This window comes from Neofelis nebulosa, chromosome 5 (genome assembly GCF_028018385.1).
Source record: "Neofelis nebulosa isolate mNeoNeb1 chromosome 5, mNeoNeb1.pri, whole genome shotgun sequence".
NCBI classification, from domain to species: domain Eukaryota; kingdom Metazoa; phylum Chordata; class Mammalia; order Carnivora; family Felidae; genus Neofelis; species Neofelis nebulosa.
In genome coordinates, this window is record NC_080786.1 from 144,894,460 (window position 1) to 144,917,683 (window position 23,224).

At 36.9% G+C, this 23,224-nt stretch overlaps 1 protein-coding gene across 1 annotated transcript; it reads left to right on the forward strand.

Moving 5' to 3' along the window:
* The first annotated feature begins 4,388 nt into the window (after positions 1–4,388).
* LOC131511472 (keratin-associated protein 23-1) lies at positions 4,389–8,965 on the forward strand. Its single transcript, XM_058729119.1, has 2 exons — positions 4,389–4,504; positions 8,803–8,965. Exons 1-2 carry the CDS (start codon positions 4,389–4,391, stop codon positions 8,870–8,872), a joined length of 186 nt encoding a protein of 61 aa, XP_058585102.1. The 3' UTR covers positions 8,873–8,965.
* Positions 8,966–23,224: the final 14,259 nt, after the last annotated feature.

Consider the following 23,224-nt stretch of genomic DNA (forward strand, 5'->3'; position numbering starts at 1 on the left):
TAGTGGGATTCTTGTTCATGTGTTTATTTTTTATTTTTAAAATAATTTTTAAATGTTTTATTTATTTGTGAGAGAAAGAGGGCGAGAAAGAGAGAGAGAGAGAGAGAGAGAGAGAGAACGAGTGGGGAGAGGCAGAAAGAGGCAGACACAGAATCCAAAACAGGCTCCAGGCTCTGAGGTGTCAGCACAGAGCCCGACATGGAGCTCGAACTCATGAACCGCGAGATCATGACCTGAGCAGAAGTCAGCTGCTTAACTAACTGAGCCACCCAGGCACCCCTCTTGTTCATGCATTTTATTCACAAGAGATGAAAACCCAAATGAACATAATGTAATAAACTCATTCATTCTGCCTTCCAAATATTATGCTAATTTTATTCTTAGTTTTAACTGGGTAAGGTGTTTGAGTTTTTTGGTTTTTTGGTGGTTTTTTTTTTTTTTTTGCTTTTGCTTTTTTGGGGGGTAGTTAATAAGTCAATTTTTACCATGTCTGTGGGAGCAAACTTTGTAAACCTAATAATAGATTGATGAATTTGAGCTAATTTATTTGGGGCTTTAGACATTTATTTCTTTAAAACTTTTTTTCTGGGGCACCTGGGTTGCTCAGTCAGTTGGGCGTCCGACTTCGGCTCAGGTCATGATCTCACTGCTCGTGAGTTCGAGCCCTGAGTTCGGCTCTGTGCTGACAGTTCGGACCCTGGAGCCTGCTTCAGGTTCTGTCTCTGTCTCTCTGCCCCTCCCTTGCTCACGCTCTCTCTCTCTCTCTCTCTCTCAAATATAAAATAAAAGATAAAATTTTTTAAAGACACTTCCTTTCTGTAATCCTTTTTTATGCATACCTAAACTTTATATGAATAATAATCTCAAGAGCAGTATAGAGTATATTTCCTCCAAAGGATGCAGGACCTTGGTGTTGGCTGACAAAAGGAAAAAATACATCTGATACATCTAAATTCCTGGACGGTGGCAATTGACCCGGTCAGCTAATTAGGGACCTGGAAAGGAGAATATTAGAATACTGATACAAAGGAATCTGGTGTAGAGGCATGTGGATAGACACATGCAGTGGACACACAGTGTGTATTTCTTCTTAGTGCCCACCGGAATGCATCTACCATGGAAGAAACAATCAAGTAGACAAAATGACTCCGCCGGTTGATGTGAGCCTACCAGCAGTCCCTACAATGCTGGCAAGATGAACAAGTGCACAAAATGACCCAGAGGCTATGAATGGGTACAGTAACATAAGCAGAATCTACTTACATAGCTGATACAATTACGCCACCTGTGACTGTCCAATCTCAGTAACGGAGGCTAATGCTAAACTCTCACCATGACATTAGTGCTCAAGGAGACCAACTGGCAGCTTGGTTGCAAGTTGAACGTGGTCCTCTTCTGCCCTGGAAAGATCAGTGTTCATTCTCAAACGTGTAGATATGTATTCAGAGTATGAGTTTGCTTTTTATGCTTACCACAGCAGCGCCGTTATTCAGGACTTAATGAATAGCTCCATCTACCAGCATGGGACTGCTCCCCCTGTAGCGACCAATCAGGAAATCCACTTTACAGTAGGGACAGTGTATGTCGAGATCCACAGGTTTTAGCAAAAACCACAGCAGCCTGAAGCTACCTGCCTAATACTGCGTTGGATTAGTGTACTGACTGCAAAACTGAGCATGGAGGCAATGCCTTCAAAAGACTGAGCTCCAAGTATCCACCTACTATTATTTTCAGTGACTTATTTAAAAACTTTGTGCTTCTTATTTCTACAGCTGGAATTTTCAAGGATGGAGACCCAGTTCTCAAAGGCAGTCTTCTTAAGGAACACAACAGGCGTCTCGCGGAACTGTAGCTATGGCTGCTGCCTGAACCCTTTGGGCTCCTTATTGTCAGGAACCGAAAGGCAAATGAATAAATAAATAAATAAATAAATAAATAAATAAATAAAATAAAAAAGAGTTGTCATCCATCTATCCCTGGGTAGATGACCCTGATCAGTAGAAAGTGCTAATGTTACTGTTACACAGTGAGGGAAGGGGGAATACGTGTGCAGCTCAGTGAATCTACTTGGATGGCTCTTAGAACCTCCCGTCCAACTGTGGACATGATTTGTCAAATGCAGTGATTCTCGCAAGAAAAAGGTACAGTTATCAGTATTCATACTTCTCAAGAATAAGTCTTGGGTAACACCATCGAGAAATCCACCATGACCACCAGAGGCGGTAATGGAGGGCGAGGCAAATGTTTCATGGATGGTGAACGAGGGTGATGGTGAGCGCCAGCTAGAGCCACAAGATCAAATGCAGTGACAGGGACTGTGTTTCATGCCACGGCCTTGCCCTTTTATTATTCCCCTCAGGAATAGAGGCCTACCAGAGCCATGGAGAATCTCTCTCCTGACACGTTGACCCTGAAGGTGCCACCAGCGGACTGTGACGGGTACAGATCGGCACTGGAACTCACATCACATTGCTGCACAAGAAGAATAGCTCTCTGGCTTTGACAAGGGAAGCCAGCTGACAGGCTTTCTCTGTTGGCTTCTTTGGGCTCTGCCTCCCCTTTTAGCCAAGGTCAAGTTTTTCTCATGGCAGTCAGTGACTGGAAGAGGTGGTAGAATGGCTTTGTGCATTCACAGGTGCTACTCTTTTATAAACGTTTTGTTCTTCTATCCCTGTCTCAGTGCCTGCTTCCTGAAGAATATAACTACCAAGTTGTTTCTCTATTTTTTTTTGAAATTTGTTGTTTCCACCTAAGATTATTTTCCGTCAGCCCCCACAATCTCTCTTAGTATTTATTACAGTGCAAATTTATCTGACATAGTGAACCCATTGGAAATTAACGGTCAGTTATTTTACTATTCAAAAGAAAAAGTTGTTCTAGGAGGTGAACCCCAGGTTCTTTTAAAATTTGGATGATGCAAATGAAACCACAGTAAAACCTTGGTTTGTGAGTATAATTCATTCCAGAAGCATGCTTGTATTCCAAAGCACTTGTGTATCGAAGCAAATTTTCTCATAAGAAACAGTGGAAACTCATGTGATTCGTTCCACAACCCAAAAATATTCATATAAAAATGATTATAATACTGTAATAGAATACAAAATAATAAAGAAAATACAAATTATAAAGAAAAATAAACAAATTAACCTGCACTTAACTTTGAAAACCTTCATGGCTGGTGCGAGGGAGATGAGATAAAGGAGGGTTGTTGTGTAGGATGACTTTCGCTATCACTAATGGAATCACTGCTATCTATTGGCTCAATGGAATCTTTTTCTTTTTGTGCAAATTTAACAAGGAACCTATCCAATGACACTTGCTTTTGCCTCCTTTTGAAGATTTCACAGAAATGTGACATTGCATTGATGATCACCCACAATCTTTCAGTGAGAGAGAGAGAGAAAGAGAGGAGAGAGAACCATTGGCTCAGTTGTGATCATGTGACATCCGGCATCACATACTGCTTATATTGCAAGACATCGCTTATTTATCAAGTTACAATTTAGTACAAATGTTTGCTCATCTTGTGGAACGTTCACAGAACAAGTTACAACCGAAGGTTTTACTGAATGTGAAAATACATTAAAGATATCATTTGTTTTAAATGGCATTTAGATGAAAAGATCTCCATAGGCTAAAAGTAGGTAGAAGAGATACCTAAAATCCCTGTCTTTTCCTTTTTCCCAGATTCCCACATTGTCACCATCACCCCCGCTCCGTCTTCTAATGGCCTGAGTCAATCTCTTCTTGTGACACCGTCTCGAGTCAGTCTATTGAGTCTCTTTGCCTTTAAATGTTTGCCTGGCTCCTTCCTATTTCTAGCCACTTCTCATTATGTGTTATTTTTCTTCCCTCCATTGGATGTAAGAAGTACTGTATAATAATATGTGATAGATGGAGTATGTGATAGATGGAGAATAAATTTGGAGAATGTAAATCAGTGGTGACAAGTAGAATCAATCATTAGAAGCATCCTTATAAAAAATAAATCTATGTCACTTATCACTTGGCACGGTAGAAAAGTGACAGCAAGAATCCCGGAGCGAAGCAAGAATAGATATACATGCAGTCATAGCCAGGGAGAGAAGGAGTTTCCTGGCTGTAACAGGTTGAAGATCGCTGACAAATAATTCTGGAATTTCTAAGATAGGAATGATCGTTGGTTTTGTGTTATAATAATAAATTATAGCACCCACAAGTACAATAGGTACGAGTCTAGTCAAGTGCAATGACAGAGAAGATTGATGATTTACACAATTGCAGAAGAGGGTATACAGATGATATAAGAAGATTGTACCTATACTGTGACTCTGCCATGCCAATTGATGAGTATAAGATACCCCGTGCACAAGATCACCTTAAACCTCAGAATTTTCTCAACTCTCAACATGAGTCACAACTGCTGCTCTGGAAACTTCTCCTCCCCCTCCCTTGGGGTCTACCTGAGCTATCCAGGTTCCCCCTGTGGCTTTTCCTACTCTAATGATCTGGTCTACAGCACTGACCTCTGCTCTCCCAGAATATAGGCAGTGCTCTTCTCTCTGCAGTAGCTGTCAGGACACCTGCTGTGAGCCCAACAGCCGCCAGATATCCTGCATGGAGTCCAGCCCCTGCCAGACATCCTGCTCCGCTCTGCAGTTCCTGCCATTCAACTTATCCCATATCTATGGACTTTGGGTCCAGCAATGACTTCTTTCTGGGTTATGGATTTAGGAGCAGCCATTCACTGGACTATGGATCCAGTGGTTTCAGGCCCTTAGGTTATGGAGTCCATGATTTCTCCTTCCTGAGCTATAGACCCAGTTTCTGCCACTACATTTTGCTTCTAGTAGCCTCCACCCATCTCGTTTTCAACCTATCTATCTATTTGACTTCTAATCAACTTGTTGAGATCTAGTACATTTATGCAAAATCATCAAAATGTAGTTCCATCATGTTCATTATTTCCAGTGGCAACTATCTTAGTCTTTGATCACCAGTTCCATACCCAATCTTTTTCCATCAATCATAGTCTAACAGACTGATTCCTGCACCCTTTTAATTTAATGACTTAATTCCAAAATAAGCATAATATCAGCATTATGGATTGAATTCATGAAAATCTGTTTCCAAATGGATAAAAAGTAAAATAAGTATAACCGAATAAACTAATGCATTCTGGCATTGAAATATGTGTATGTTATTATTTATACATTATTGACCAGAGTTTGTGTTAAGTTTGATTTGGCTGTTTTAATAAGAGCTCAATTGCATCTCAGAGTAAATTTTGGAAGTCTGGATTTGATCTAATTTCTTCCGACTATGGATATTTTTCTCATTCAAACTATAGTTACTGGACATCCATATTTTATAGTTTTGTTTTAAGTTTATTTGTTTTGAGAGAGAGAGAGAGAGTGAGCAAAAGAGTGTACTCAAGCAGGGGAAGGGTACAGAGAGGGAAAGAGAGAATCCTAAGCAGACTCTGCACTATAATGACCCGAGGCAAAACCAGGAATCAGATGCTTAATCAACTGAGCCACCCAGGTGTCCCAATATATTTTACAGTTTTAGGTCTTATGAATAAAGTTCTGAGACTTAGGGTATATTTTGTGTTTTTCAAAAAAATGGATTTTATCTATGTGTACAGAGAGAATGTGACTAGTTAACAGATTCATCAGGAACTTCATTAACAATAATAACATTTAGGTTTACGTGGTTAGTATGATAAATGAAAGAAAAACTAAAAGCCAGTTTAAAAAGATGTAAGAGTATTAAATTCTAATGAGCTTACCCAAATCTTATTTTAAAATGGCCAGATTCATGCATCTGATGATGAGGGTCCAATGTCATTCCACTTTTCTATATGTATGGAAAGATATTCTTGGTGGGGAAAATGTGTCTGGTGCCCTATTAGTGCTTTAGTCAAGCCCAAACTAAATATAGGTGAAAAAAAAAGCTTTTTATGGCAACAGACTTGACTATTTCATTTGGATGTCACTATAAAGTTGGGGACACTATATGTTTACTCTTTGGGTAACATTCTCAGCTTTCACAGGCTAAATAGCTAAAGAAGCCCCTGTGAGACTAAAACAGCAGCAGGTTACCAAGGAATAAAAACAAGTTACAAAAAGACATTATCCTTATCTAGTGCCATAATCAGGGTTCAAAGAATATCCTACTCATTATTTCCTTAGACCTTCAAATAGATCTACGAAAAGACTATTTTTAAAATTCAGGTGTTTTAAGTAGGAGGAAATGAATACAATTGAGGTGTTTTAAGTAGGAGGATCAGAGACTTTGCTAGTCATGACAACCCAAATTGTCTCTCCAGATATTGCCCAGTATTCCTTGGAGGATAGAAGGCACAACTGCTCTTGTTTGAGGAACCGTTTATCTAAACTAATGCATGGAGAGAAACAGAGGTGAAAAGAATTTATGCAAATATGGACCACAGTGAAAAGATTGAACATACTTGTCTTTGGAGTCCTAAAACAGGTACGAGAGAGAATTGGGGAGATAATATGTTGGGGAGAAACCGCTAAAAATTTTCCAAAACAAAGCCAATAAACAGTGCCAACTAAAAGTTAGATAAAAATCTAGAAAATACATCTACACGCTAATAAAACTCATGAACACCAGTGACAGGAATGTTTCTAGGAAACCTGAGAAAGAAAGCTAATTTCCTTCTAAAAAGGAAAAAAAAAGTGATGATGGGACTAAAATATGAATTATTTACAAAGATAATTGAATGAAATATTCAAAATTCTGAAAGAACACAGATGTCATCCTAGAATGCTATGCTCAATCAATGTGTGCTTCAAAACTGAAGATAATTTCAGACAACGAAAAATTCAAGAGAATATCTAAGCAGCAGACTGGCAAAAAAAAAAAAAATATGTACTAGATGTTGTCTGTTATTGAGGAGGAAAAAGTCTGAAATCCAGATATGAGCTACATTCTTCTCCTTTTTTAAAAACCATTATGTTTTTTTGGTTACGGTATGGCTTCCCAGTGGACATATTTACTGGGATACAAATGACCCCTAGCCAACATTGGGCAAATATAATAAAAATACCTTCTAGATAACCCATAGACAACACATCATCTGATGGCATAAATCTTAATATCCCAAGTCATGGTTTTTAAGCTCCTGGCTACTTGTTAAGATGATTAATTAGAGTTGAATCTTCCAGATGGTTAGTAACAGGATGAAAAGCAACTCCCATAAAATAATTAGATGGGTGGCAAAAGTCGTATCTAAAGTATATGATGGGAATCTGTTGGTTCCACAAGCCACAGATAGGAAAAAAATTAGGTAGAAAACAGAGATGGGAATCAAATACCTATTTGGAAGCCATTAGTTCCCCAACTCAGAGCCAGCATTTTAATATAAAATATCCCAATAATTTTAAATGTGGATAAATAATTCTACTTTAGGAAAAAAAAAAAAAACTAGCGTGGAGGTGTACATTGTGCCAATATGATACCTGAACTGCATTTGGTGCATGGGATTAGCCTTTTGAAGAAGAGATCCCAGATGGCACTCTGCCATTGAGGTTAGGTGAAAAGATGATCATCTAGGAGGTGGATCTCATCAGACACTTAATGTGATGATGCCTTGATCTTGGATGTCCCTGCTTCCAGAACTGTAAGAAATAAATGTTTGTTGTGTATAAGTGACTCAGTCTGTGATATTCTGTTATAGTAGCTGGGATGGACTAAGACAGGTTATCTAGATAGATAGATAGATAGATAGATAGATAGATAGATAGATTTTTTTTTTCAAATTGGCAGCATCTGGAGATGTTCTAGTTATGTTCTAGCATTTTTCACTACTTTATAAGCATCTGATCCTTGATTTTGGTTCAGGCCATGATTTCATGGTTCATGAGATTGAGCATTTACTTTTTCCCCTCACCTCAACTGATAAATACTCTGATTCTCTTGTCATGGGCTCAAATTGGTCTCCATCTGTAACTCTGTTCTGATGTACTGTTCTTTTATCTTGCTTCCAAATACTTGTCCTGGATCCTTTCTGTTCCAAGCCTTTCTCCATTCAACTTGTAACATTGTTAGGCCTTCATCCAGTATGAGATACTCTGCATTAATATTTAATACTTGGAAAATAATTTTTGGATAAAAATGAATGAATTAAAACAAGTAGTTTTTCAATTTTTAGAAGGTTTTTTGGCAAGGTCAAAGCTATGCCTATAACCAAATGAAAGAAAGAAAGAAAGAAAGAAAGAAAGAAAGAAAGAAAGAAAAAAGAAAAAAGAGAAAGGTGATGTCATTTTAATCTCCACCCTTAGAAGGAACTCATACCCCAGCCAAACCAGAATCAGATACAGGTACAGCATATACCAGGAAGAAAAGGAGGGGCATTCTCGGCCAAGATGACATGGCCATTAATGCAAAACGGTCATAACATTTCTGACATAAGAATAGTTCATTGGCTTTGTGTTATAACAAAATTTATTATAGTCCTCATAAATGCAATAGGTGCGAAACTACGCAGCTGCAATTACAGAGAAGATGATTGAGTTAATACTATGCAAATGAAGGAGTACAAACATAGGGATGATGCTCTTGTCACTTTCGACACCTGCAGCTGAGAGTATATAAATGCCACCGTCCCGGAGATAGAACAGACCTCAGAATATTCTCAGTGTGAATTCAGGATTCTCTGTGTTTTCTCAGCTGAACTCACATCTCCTATGAACATGGGCTTCAGCTGCTGCTCCGGAAACTTCTCCTTCCGCTCCCTTGGGGGCTACCTGCGCTACCCAAGTTCTTTCTACCCCAGCAACCTGGTCTACCGCACTGACCTCTGCTCTCCCAGCACCTGCCAGCTGGGCTCCTCCCTCTACAGCGGCTGTCAGGAGACCTGCTGTGAGCCCACCAGCTGCCGGACGTCCTGCGTGGTGTCCGGCCCCTGCCAGACGTCCTGCTCCCGCCCAAGGACTTCCACACTCTGCAGTCCCTGCTGGATGACTTATGCTGGGCCCAGAGGCTTCAGACCCGAGGGTTATGGAGTCCGTGGCTTCCCCACCTTGAGCTATGGATCCACATTCTGCCACCCAACCTATTTTGGTTTTCGGCATCTCCAGCCATTTTGCTACAAACCAATCTATGGATCTGGCTTCTACAGATTAACTTGTTGAATGTCTGGATCTTTTTGCAGAATGTTAACTATTTTTTTTTTTCACAAGAAACAACTCTCTATGGTCTCCAGAAACTAATTGCTCACCCTTTCTGTGGCCACGAGCTTAGCTTTCAGATTGGTTCTTGAAATATGTAAAACTAAGCAATAAACATAAGATTTCAATCATATAGCTCTATTGGTGATGGAAATCATACAATTATTACATACACAATCCCTGCTTGGGATTCTCTCTCCCCCTCTCTCTCTGTCCTGTCCTGCTTATTCTCACTCTCTCTCTCCCTTAAAATAAATAAATAAACTTTAAAAAAAGCTTTAAAGTTTTTGTCTTTAGATATTTTCCTTTTTATATAAACTGTATAAATGAGTATCTCAAGATCTATAAAAATCTAATCTCTTAAATCATGTGAGACCCTGTATCTCTCTTCATAGGAGAAGAAAAGCACAAAAGTTGGTAGATATATGCAAAATGCAGAGGGAAAGAATAAAATTTAGATACAATGGTAGGTTTGCACATGAAAACAATTAAATGTAAATCTAACTTGTGACTGTACATTTTTCAGGAACTACTAAATATAAATGTTGAATAACTTCCATGAGACTCATCCAATATTACTTGGGGAAAGTAACCAAAGTAACTCACTGAATCCCAGTGAGTACATTTTGATTGAATTAATTTCTTTATGGTATATAAGACGGAAACCAATCATGCTTGATGTAAAGATTTTTGGATCAGCTTGTGTGGGTATTTACCCTAATGTTCTCCAATGACTTAAACTACATAGCTGAGAACCACAGCCTCAATGTCAAGAAAAAATGGAGATCCTATATTTCTATTTTGTTATAGACATGTGCTAATCTTTTTTAGGCCATGTATTCCAGAAAACAATATGTTGATATGTGAGACACAGTTTGATAAAAAGATAAATCTAATAATCAAAAAGAACTATCTTTGAGTTATGCTAAAAAAATGTTCAAGTAGATTTTCAAGTCATTGCTTCTTTAGAATCTTGAACAGCACTCAGAGAGAGATATATTTTATGTGCTAAATTTCTTTTAAACATGAGGCAATGGAAGCTCAAAGTAAGTCAAGGTCTGGCCAAAGATCCCAGGTTTATGGAGAAATCAATGTTCACAATTTCCTGAAAGTTGGAGCATACTATGAAAACCAAAAACAGAATTAGTATGGGTTGGAATAGAGGAAGTTTGGGAAGATAAAATGAAATGAACAAAGCAGAGATCTATAAAGTTAGCTGGTATGTTTATGAATAATTAATAATGCGTGCACATTACTCTGTCATTTTTCAGTCTGAGTTTTGAGTGACAATAATCCTAGGTTTCGTAGTCACCTATTAAATTTACTTGAACAGATTTCTAGTGATAATCGTCCATGTTTATTGTCTATTCTAAATAATTTTGCATATATCACAGAATGAATATTCTTACCAATCACCCTCATATATAGAAACTTAATGTGATATTTATACCAAATATAACTTTCGATAGCATTAGACTAGATAGTTTAATCACTCTTATGAATAAAAACTTTAGTAGGACTTAAGAAAATAATCTATACATAAACTCTGAAGTACTATCAGCTAAGAATTGCTAGATCGAATTAAGACAAGTTTTAAGTCAAAGTAAATGGTATTTGGGCTACTTTCTTCCTGAGTTGTCCACTGAATCCAAAAATGTTAATGGGCTATTGGTGTGAATGAATAGAATCAGATTTCAGGACTTCATTTTTAAGGAGCTTGGAATACAGGTAAACATTCTGGGCTTTGAAAGATTCTACCAGAATTTTATGAGTATGCAAACATAGAGTGTGTTTCATAGGAACTGAAGGCAACCTTCGACTTGCATCAGTGTTTATGATATTGAGAGTGTTAGTAATCTTACCTCAGCTTGGCATAATCAGAATAAATCCTTGCAAAAATAGACCCATTCAGAGCTTCAAATTACCTGTGGTAATTGATTAAAATTTACTAAGGCTACAAACAGGCAAAACAAGACCTGTAAGAGACAACACAGAGCATAAGCAAACTTACAGAGTATCTAGATAATGTACATATTAGAAATGTACAGAAAAATAACTGCGGTTATTATTTTTAAGCAATTAAAGACAAGAGTTAAGAGTTTTGGCAAAATACTAGAATATATAAAAATGAACATAAAAATACTAAAACTGGGGGTGCCTGGGTGGCTCAGTCGGTTGAGTGTCTGACTTCGGCTCAGGTCATGATCTCACAGGTCATGGGTTCGAGCCCCACGTCGGGCTCTGTGCTGACAGCTCAGAGCCTGGAGCCTGCTTCACGTTCTGTCTCCCTCTCTCTCTGCCCCTCCCCCGCTCACAGACTCACTCAAAAATAAATAAATGTAATTTAAAAAACATACTAAAACTGTAAGATACAATAACTAAAATGAACCAATTCAAATGAATTCAAAGGCACACTAGAACAGTCTGAAACTCTGGGCCAGCCTCGTCCTCAGCTGAAATAGAGAATAAAATAATGAGCTCAGATCAGAGTGTCAACATAATCTGGTTGGAGTGTGGGCAAAGTGGAGATGCATTCAAACTGGTTTAAACTGGGACAGTCCTGCTTAACTCAATTCTTTAATGAAGCTTACTGTTAAGTCCTTTGCCTTTCTAACATGCAGAGGGAAGGACTTATGTTCTCTGGAAAACAATAAAGGAATATAGTTGCATATGTTTATTTTGTGTGTGCATATGTATTGATCATATAATCATATGTGTTTATAACTACAATTGTGACTCTATAAAATAAGTATCTCTATTTCAAAATCCACTGGTCTTTTGTTTATAATGTCTATAATGTAATAAAGCATTATAAAAAATTTCAAGGAGCATGTAAATGTTACCCAATCAAAACTATCCATGGAAGCAAGTTCACATTTACTACAAATATTAGAATTAGTTGGCACAGACTTGAAAGAGACTATGATGAACATGTAAATAATTAAGAAAAAGATGGATGCAATTAATGAACACATGGGAATTATAAGAGATGGAAATAATTAAAAAAACTAATGGATATCTCTAAACAGAAAGTTAAAGGCTTAAAATTAAGTAAAGACATAAAATTAAAATAGGATTATGAGAATATTTGACAAAACAGAAGTAAGGATAAGTGAACTTGAAAATAGGTTTTTAAAAAATATGTATTATCCAAACTAAGCTACACAGAGAAATAAAGATTGAAAAAGGAGGCAGAGTAAAGATTTGGAAACTTGTTGAAAAACATAGGGCAATCTAAAAACTGTGTAAGAGAAGTCCCATAAAAAAAAATTGAGCAGAAAAAAAAAACTATAGTAAAAACTTTTGTACATTTGCCTAACAACAAACAAAATAACAGCAAACAAATCAATAAAACTTCCAATTTACAAATCCAAGAATCTTGGGATACTTGAATCAAGAGCCACACTAGGCACATTATAGTGAATTGATTAAAAGCAAAGATAAAAAGAAAATCATAAATTAGCTAGGGGAAAAGGAAACATTACATATGGGGAATAGTGATAAAAAATACAGCTAATGTTCTTAACAGCAGAAGAACATGGAATGATTTTTTTTTCTCTAAGTTTATTCATTTTGAGAGAAAGAGAGAGAGAGCATGAATAGGGGAGGGGCAGAGAGAGGGGGAGAGAAAATTCCAAGCAGGCTCCATGCTGACACAGCACAGAACCTGATGCAGGGCTTGAACCCAGGAAGCGTGAGATCATGACCTGAGCTGAAATCAAGAGTCCGACATCCAACCCATTGAGCCACCCATGTGTCCCTGGAATGATATTTTTAAAAGGCTGAAAAGAAAAAGAAAATTCAGCTTCCTAGAATTTTATATCAGTTCAAAATATCCTTCAAAAATGAAAGAAAAAAAAATATTTTCAGAAAATTTGTATCCTCCAACTATAAAATCATTAATTTTGGGGCATCTGATTGGCTCAGTTGGTTGAGCATCGGACTTCAGCTCAGGTCATGATCTCACGGTCCATGAGTTCGAGCCTCGCGTCGGGCTCTGTGCTGACAGCTCAGAGCCTGGAACCTGTTTCAGATTCTGTGTCTCCCTCTCTCTCTGCCCCTCCCCTGCTTGTGCTCTGTCTCTGTCTCTCTCAAAAATAAATAAACATTAGGGAAAAAAATCATTAAAAGTAATTTCTAGAAGTGTGTGCAATTGAAAAAATAAGTACTATAATCAGTGCATGACACTGCTCAGATCAGAAACAATTAGCTCCATATCTCAAGAATGCAGACTCAGGGAAAAGAAAAAAAAAAAAAAAAAAGGATGCAGACTCACAAACAAAAAATGCAAGTCAATATTTCCATAGTAAACAGCACACATAGTTTGAAACTGTCCAGTTGTATAGTGTTGACAAATAATTTAGGTGTTTTTTTTTTCTTAAAAAAAAAAAAGAAAACTCTCTCTGGAGGTCAGTAGTGTGCAGTGTTGATCAATAAACAAGCAGACCAGGATCTGAGTACATGGGAAGTCTCCTTCAACTGGATTCCATTCAATCACTTATATGAAATAGAATTAGAGATAAGAATTAACTGGAAGGGAATGAGGTTACAAGCCTCTTTGGTGCAGAAGATCTGGATTAAGACTTGGTACTCTTTGAAAACATATTTATTTAACTTTCCATTTTGTCTAAGAGTAGTTCTGAAGCCTATTCATCTTGTGGTTAGTAACTCTTAAGTTTGTCACGAGGGCCATTGAAAAAGCATTTGGAAGTCTGTAAGAATGAGAAAGACAAAGACACATACCTTAGTTGCTGGAGAGAAAGGAAGGAAAAGTTAATTCTGCTTTGGAATATATAAAAATAAATATTTTTCCAAATGATTATATAAATTTTCTGAAGGTATTTGTCACCTATTTTCCTATATAATTTTTTAAATGAAATAAATAACTTTATTAGTTTTCACAAAATCCGAATTTTGACCTTGTTGGCTTTGTCTGTTTCATGTTGATTTCTATTTCACTGACTTCTATTCTTGTCTTTATAATTTCCTATCTTAAAATTTCTTTTGGTTTAGATTTTTATTCTTTTTTCAAGCTTCCTCATGTAGAGTACTAAAATTTTATTTCAAACTTTCTTGTATGTTTGTATATACGTTAAAATTTAAATGTATCGTTCTTTGCAGCTGTATCTCCCCAATTTTACTGAGTTATATCATTGTTATCATGCATTTCAAAATATTTCCCAATTTCATTGTTTTTTTTTCTTCGATGTTTGGATTATAATCAATGATATTGATTAGTTTATAGTCATATGAGGTTTTAAGTTAAAAGTTTGTTTTATTTGTGCCTTATCTCTACTGATTTTTAACTTTTAAACAACATATTTCCAGCACTAAGCTGAATAACCCAAATTTAAACTCTAAAGCCAGGCTTTAAGAAAGAATTTTAATAGATTAGCTTCTCTAAATGAAATTTACATGATTTAAATCTAATAAACGTCTTAATCCACAAATAATATGGTGGTTTCTTATTTGTTTATTTTCTAATTTTGTTTTGTTGTATATTTGTGAAATTGAAATGAAAGATTCTATTTTTCTGTGAAAGGGCTTTGAAAGGTTGTGTATGCAAGGTCTTAACTGATATCTGTAGAGTTTTCCTTCTCTTAACATAGTAATTTCTTGGAAGTTCATGGTGTGAAGGTGCAGGTTTCTCTGACAATAAATCTGAGGAGCAGAGGAGAGTTGAATTCACTCAATGAACAGCTGACCATGTATCTGTGCTGGCAGAGTGAAGGAATTAAGAAGTTGCCACATAACACCAGGAATATAGAAAGCAAGGAAATAAGTTTATATGGTTTGGTCCATTAAAAAGAAAGAAGTAAATAGAAAACTGCTATGTGTTTGTAAAATTGAGAGAAGGCTACCTATGAGCTTTCAATAACTAAAACTGAATTTATCTCATTTTGGTTAAAGGCGTCTGCATTTTGCATTCCAACAACCAGTTTCAAGCCTGATTCATTTCTCTAAGCGTGTATGACGTTATCACTGAAGCCAGGTGAGAGGGTCCGGTTCAGAAGACATGGATTCCATCTTGGTGCCTTCCCAAATGGGCTTCTAGAACAGCCCAGATGTCTGCTTCCATTGTATCTCAACCTGAGGTTCAGTTATTTTATGATTCCTTCCTAACTTTTATAAATATAGTATATCAGGAAACGATAAGCTGTTAAAAATAGGGCTTGTTGTAAATGAGCCGAACCTAAAAATAAAGTGATAACTTTGCACAGAGCCAGGGAATCTTTAAAGAAATTTTCTGTGCGTTTTTTTATCATACTCACAAGCATCCCAGTGTGGAATTCACTCATGATAGTCTAACGTCCTTTTAGCATATGAGAAAATAGAAGCTCGAGGAGAAACATAGACTTGCCAAAGGTGCCATTTCTTTGAGGAAATACAAATGTCCCACTCTCTTCCTGGATGCATTAAATATGAGAGACAGTGACTGTAGAGATCACCATGTCAAACTTAACTTGTTGTATACACATGGATCTTGAGACCTACAAGAGTTAGTTTCTAAGTCTCACAGAAAGTTAATGGCAGTGCTAAGGATAGACCCCTGGTTCCTAAGTTTCATTTTAATGCAATTTCAATTGTGCCATGTAATCTCATCTTCTCTCTCCTCCAGCCATCCCTCTTCCTTCTCCCGCTCCCCATTATCATCATGAGTTTCTGGGTCCTAATCTCCTCTTAGAAGGACACCAGTCATGTTGGATTAGAGCCCACCCATTTAACCTCATTTTCCCTTAATTACCTCTTTAAAGGTCCCATCTCCAAATACAGTTACATTATGAGGTTCTTAGGGGTTAGAGATCCAACATGGGAATGTTGACGGGAGGGGCACAAATCAGCTCATAATACCCATTTTGGACAATGTTGTGACCATGCAAGACCATGAGGCAACAAACACAAGACTCAAAGTCATCATGTTGAGGACAGTGGAATAGAAGAGGTCAAAAAGACTCGCCATTAAATTGCTTGAGAAATGATCATGGTTTTGACACTGTCACTGGGAAATCTAAAGGGATTGAAATTTTGAGAGAAAGTGTAGAAAATTTCATTTGGCTTTCCCTGACATAAATAGAAAGGGCAGTGTCCAGTACTCTTCTATGAACTTAATTTTATTTTGCTTATAACTTCCACGATTTTTTAAAATAGAATAATCCACGTAATCCCCACATGCACATTCCCACATGGGGGCCACAGTCATTCTAGAAATACAGAACACGGACAAAATAGCCTTAACACGGAGGAGTATTTTTTGGCTAAATCGGAGCTATCGCTGATGATTAAAACCATTACCTGGTTAAAAACGTAAAAGTGGTTTTCTGGCTCCAGGAAATACTCTAGGTATTTATTTAGAGAGAGAGTGAGAGTAGGGGAGGAAGGGAGGGGCAGAGAGGGAGGGAGAGAGAGAGAATCCCAAGCAGGCTTCCTGCTGTCAGCACGGCGTCGAACACAGGGCTAGATCTCACAAACCGTGAGGTCATGACGTGAGCTGAGAACAACACCCAGGTGCTTAATGACTGAGCCCCCCAAGTGCCCAACAAACAACCTTCTAAAGGCAAATCAGGGAGAGATTCAATAGTCATTACACCGCAATATAATGCAATACACACAGCTGGCGATTACAATGTTGAGGCAGTACATTTGTAATAGCACAACTGATACTTAGGTTAAATACAACGTCCCATTTACGGATATCAGCATCAAAGTATAAAAACTATCGTTGCATATCAAGAAATTGTCTCAATCCCTTATAAAAGCTGCTCCCGAAACAGCCAACACCTATGTCCAAGTCTTCTGCAACATTCTAAGTTTACCAGGATCAAAGTAAGGTTCCCTCTATATTCCAGCAACAATTATTCTAGGTCTTGTTTCCAGCAACAATTATTCTAGGTCTTGTTTCCTTGTAGTCCTGCTCTCTACCAAAGTGCTACTAGATTTCCTATAGGTCCTACCCCTACCAGACTTCCAAGTTTCTCTTGCTGTATTTCGTGCCGATCTGTTACACCCACTGGCTGTTTATATTTTGAACTCAAGAATTCAGTTCCCAGGTTCCTGCTGCCTAAGCAATTCTATTTCCAGGAATTGGCAGTCATCTTTTTTTACCAGCCAGCATGTGGTTCAGATTTCTAGGGATTGATGTATTTAGTTTCCCAGGAAACTCATCATGAGTCATTTCTATGCAATTGATTCCACCAATTCCTATTTATTTATTCTTGTCACATTGGTGATTGCAGATAACAGCTTTGTTACCCTTCAACCTTGACTCCCATATTTTTTATTAGTCATGCCTCGGTACTATGTTGTTAAACATCTTGTTGATACCAGTCAGTTCTCAAAATAATATTCATTTGACTCTGCTCATAGGAAATGTATGATCAACAAATGTTCCATTATATTTTTTTTTTCAAAAAAGACTGCATTCATTTATCTGCTACTGTGTAGTGAGACATTTTAAAACCAATATTTAAAAATGTGGTTCCTGTTTCTTTGAACTTACCATCTAGCAAGGTTAACCAAATAACAGTGATTAACAGCTGTAAACAAGCAAATCCTCAACATATACATGAATTTAACAATGAGAACTTAACTATCTTAAAAACTTAACAAAGCTTCCACGAGAAAGTATTTTACAAGCTGTGGCAGGAGGATGAACAAAGATTGCTTGATCAAGGTAGAAACTGAAGCAAGGATATCCAATGGGAAGATGATTGCACTAATCTGAGCAAGAATGAGAAAAATCTATGATAATGAGGTCCAATAGTCAGCATATCTACATGTATACAACCCGTATTGTTTTTTTTTTAATCTTTGTCTCCAATTGCTACATAAATCCTCCCTTTTCCATAAACCAGCTGAACTTCAGTTATTCCCTGAACACACAGTAAGCATTTTTCTATCCTGCTTTGGTCATTTTACACCCTCTTCCTATACTCCCTCTTATCTGTTCTCATAGTTCTCGTGTCTTTGATATTTAAGATCATCCTACCTTTTAGATTCATTGCCTTTTTTTTTTTAGATTCATTGCTTTTTAAGTTTATTTATTTATTTTGAGAAAGAAGGCATGCACACATGCAAGTGAGGGAGGAACAGAGAGAAAGGGAGAGAGAGGATTCCCCAGCAGGCTCCGTGCTCAGTGTGGAGTCCAACACAGGGCTCAATCTCACAAACCGTGAGATCATGACCTGAGCCAATATCAAGATTTGGACGCATAACCAACTGACCCATCCAGGTGCCCCTAGACTCATGTTTAAATGCCATTTCCTTTATGTCGCTTCCCTATCAATACATGTTATCTCTCCATCTTCTGAAATTGGGCTAAACTGAATTACAGCGAAATTTAAAGAGGGAGGTGTTAGAGATGGGATGGTATCTTGAGTATGCTAATCTTAATTAGAAGTTCAATTAGTAAATTTCTATGTATAAAGTTCCCATTTCCTGATGTGAGGAGAGTTTGCAGTTGGAGTTCCCAGGCTCATGGAGGATGAGAAAGCAGGGATTTTGTTGCAAACGTCCTCTAAATTGACTCAATTAATAATCAGTCAATTTCGGCCCATTTCCATGGTTAGATGTAATCTGATCCCATAAACAACAAGCTCTTAAAACTTAAAAGATACATATTTATTAATGTTGTGAGCAGAGAGGGTAGCACACACCTACACACTCATATATGCACACAAAATCAGCCACATCACCGTATCCCTACATTTCTAGCCACCATTGCACTACAGGTGTTAGCCACAGCAATAAGGCAATAAAAACACATAAGAGGCATAAACACTAGCAAGGGAACAGGAAAACTTTCTGCATTCATAGGTAGAATGACATAAAAATATGTAATGAATCTATAAAATTACAATTAAAATCTGTTTTATTTCTATATAATAAGCAAAAATATGTGGAAAATCCAAAGTATGTTATATGAATAACAAAACATATAATCTAAATTTCAAGATTTAAGATTTGTATATTTTATACTATGAAATACTGCAGAAAGAAATTAAATAAGATCCAAATAAGTAGAGACACATATCATGGATTGAAAGACGTTTAGTATGCTTAATTTATAAATTCAACACATTCTGAACAAAACTGCCAGGAGGCATTTTTATAAAAATTGAAGAACTGATTCTAAAATTTATATCATGCAAAGAAGCAAGAAAAAGCACAATCATCTTGAAACAGGAGTAAAGTTGGAAGACTTTCATTATCTCATTTAAAGAGATATATATAAAGGTATATTAAGATATTGTAGTACTGAAATAAGTATAGATAATTAATCAGTGAAACAGAATAGAGTTCTAGAATGGATTCACATGTATACTGTCAAATTTTTTTAATGGAGATGTCAAATCAACATCTTTGTAAAAAATATCTTTTTGGGGAAAAATGTCTTTTCAAAAATTATATTAGAATCAGTGGTTATCGGGGCACCTAGGTGTCTCAGTTGTTTGAGAGTCCAACTCTTAAATTTGGCTCAGGTCATGATCTTAGGGTTAAGGGATCAAGGACTGTGTTGGCCTCCTTGCTGAGTGTGGAGTCTGCTTAGGATTCTCTCTTTCTCTCTCTTTCTCTCTCTGCCCCTCCCCACACCTGTTCACACTTTCTCTTTCTCTCTCTCAAATAATAATTTAAAAAAAGAATCACTGATATAGGTAAAGAACTTAAGAAAACATATGTGTTGATACCTTTCATAGACATATATAAAGACTGAAGTTTTAAAGCTTCTAGCAAAAATAAGGATATCTTTCCAACCTGATGTGAAGAAAAACTTTTCTTGAAGAATACAAAAAAAAAAAACCACAATAAAAGAAAAGTAATTGATAAGTTTGATTTCATCAAAATGAATTTTTTTTCTTATCCAAAGTTGTCACTAAAATGAGAGAAGTCATAACTATGAGATTATTAGCAGTATATTTATCAATGGACTGATTTCCAGAGTAAATAAAGAATTCCAATATCTTAGTAAAAAAATTAATATGGCAAAACATGAATAAACACTACACAAAGAAGTCACAAGGATAGCCAATGAGCACAAGAAGGGGTGCTCAAAATCATTATTCACCAAGTAAATGCAATTTAAAATCACAATAAAATACTACTCACATCCAGCAAATGGTTAAGAGAAAGAATGATGTCAATATTGATGAGAATGTGAAACTCCCAGAAATGTAGAACATCACTGGTGGTAGAATAAAATGATAAAACTAACTTTGAAAAACTGATCAGCAATTTTTTCTTTAATTTTTTAATATTTATTTATGATCAGCATTTTCTAATAAAGTTAAACATATGCTCACTCTATGACCCAGAAATTCCATTCGGAGGTCTTCCTAAAAACAAACAAACAAACAAACAAACAAACAAACAAAACACTAAAATCATAAGCCCACAAAAAGACTGGAACAATCAATGTTCATTGCAGCTTTATTGATTTAAAAAGTTTTCTGTAATCTTGTAACAATTCAATGTCCATCCACAGGTGAAGGACTAAACACATTGTCATCTATTTGCACATTTATTTCCACAGAAATAAAATGAATAAAACATATGTATCATGGAGAATCTCAAGAACATTATGTTGAATGAAAAAAGATGGACACATCTCAGAACATACTGTATGGTTTAATTTTTAGGAAATGCTAGAGGCAAAATCATTTTACAATGACAGAAATCGTTACAATAGTTGGCTCGAGTTGGCAGGGATTGGTTGAAATGAGGATACTTTCTGCCATGGGAAAATGTTCTATATCTTGATCGGGTAGCTGTAACTAGTTATAAGTGTATACATTTGTCAAAAACATCAAACTGTACCATTAAAAACTGTTCATTTCATCATGTGTCAATACTAATTGAATAACAAAAATTATTTTAAAAAACTAACAAATCGGACAATCTCATACCTCTGCCTAAAACCATTCAATGGCCCTTGCTGCTTTCAGAAGAAAGTGCAATTCTGAGCTAGACCACTGAAGACAAAGAATGGCCCCCAAATCTTTCTGGCCTAATTTCAAGGCATTTTTTTCATTTTCTTTCAATGACAAGACAAAATGCCATTCGGTGTTATAATGTACATCTCAAAACTGGGTCCTCAAAATACTCTTCTCCAAGCACTATCTATCCATTCCCTACTTACTCTTTCAAGCTATTTCAAATTCTATTCCTCTGGGGAACTTTTCTTGACCTCTAAGACTAGGTGCATATCTCTCGATGTTATTTTAGTATCAGAAACTCATTCATAGCTCATTGTTACTATAGTTAAATATTTCTTTAGTATTTGCTTTCTCTATTAATTTTCAGGCCAGTTAGAACAGAGACCCCACACCTTTTCTTACTATATTTTAAATTATGGAGTAATACACAAATATAATCTAAATTAAAAACATATTCAATAATACACATTTCCATTTCACAGACTCTGACTCATGGAAAAGGCTCAGTGAAAATGTCACGAAAACTAATGATACTGACAACATGTTTGGCAATGTGTTCTGAGGCATGACTAATTAGGGAAAAAAAAACCAAATATGAGGGCAAGGAGTTGGGGAGGATCAAGCTACTGTCTGTAATCACTAATGGGATAAACATTAATAAATAGAACTTGTTGAAATCAAGTTCCTAGAAAGGATTCATGGAAGCATTTCCTGGGAAAATGGTTACACTTATTCTTGGAAGTCAGAATTGGAAACCAGTTGGCAGACAGATGATTAGCAGCTTCCGGAATTATAGTTGTGCAGGCTGCGGAAGCCGGGACCTAAACCCCTAGGTTCAAAATCCGAGGTGCTGAGCATCTCTGTCAAAGGACGCCGGAGGAGGAAGCCAGATAAGTGTCAGCTGGTCTCTGTCCATTATGTGCAGTAGGATTAACTTGGTGAAAACTGGAAGATCACGATTCACTAGACTCTACGGAAGTACAGAAAGAAGGAAGTCTGTGCTCTGGGAAATTTAGTATGTGCCAGAGACATGGAATAGAGAAGGGGGTAGTTTCCTGAATGGTCATGGCAAGACATCAACTCAGGAGTTATGTTTCTTGTAGAATATTACAGGTTTCTTACCTTGGCTATCAGTGTGAAATGGGACATTGTTATAACTTCAAGTGTAATTGTGGTGTTGCAAGTTTGCTATCCTCACCGTTGAATTTTGCTCTTTTTGAGCACTTCATAATATTGCTATCTATTCACAGTCAATCAGTCTTTGAGTTTTTAAGTGTTTATTTATTTTTGAGAGAGAGAGACACAGAGCACAAGCTAGGAGGGGCAGAGACAGAGGGAGACACAGAATCCAAAGCAGGCTCCAGGCTCCGAGCTGTTGGCACAGAGTCCGATGCGGGACTTGAACCCACAAACCGTGAGAATGTGACCTGAGCTGAAGTCGGTCACTCAACCGACTGAGCCACCCAGGCTCCCCAAGGGTTTTTTTTAAATATATAAATTTGCTTGTTTATTAATGTTCGTAGATAGAATAACAGTTCCTCAAATACACCCATATTCTAAATCTTGGAATTTGTGCATATGTTACTTTATGTGGAAAAGGTTAGTAAGGTAGCAGATGGAATTAAAGTTGCTAATCAGTTGACCTTAAAATAGGGACATTGCCAGATAGGCATGACATAATCTTAAGCATCCTGAAAAATGGAAGAGAGAGGCAGAAGAGTAGGTCGGAGTGAGGCAGAGTAAGATCGACTTGACCCTCATTGCTGTATCTGAAGACGGAGGAAGGAAAAAATGGGCTAAGGAATGCATCTGGGCACCAGAAACTGAAAACGGCAAGAAAGTAGATATTCCCATAGAGCCTCTGGAAACGAATGCAGCTCTGACAGCATAGTGATTTTAGCCCAGTGAGATTGTACCTGACTTCTCACCTATGGGACTATAAGATAATAAATGAGCATTGTTTATTCCACGAATTTGATGTAGTTTGCTTTGGCGATAACAGAAAAACTAAGACACTAGTATATTTCTGAAAACCAGAAAAATTTCCACCACTACATCTAAAATCTGGAGCCATTAACAGAGGAGACATTTGGCCTCAGCTTGGCCAAAAAAGTTTTG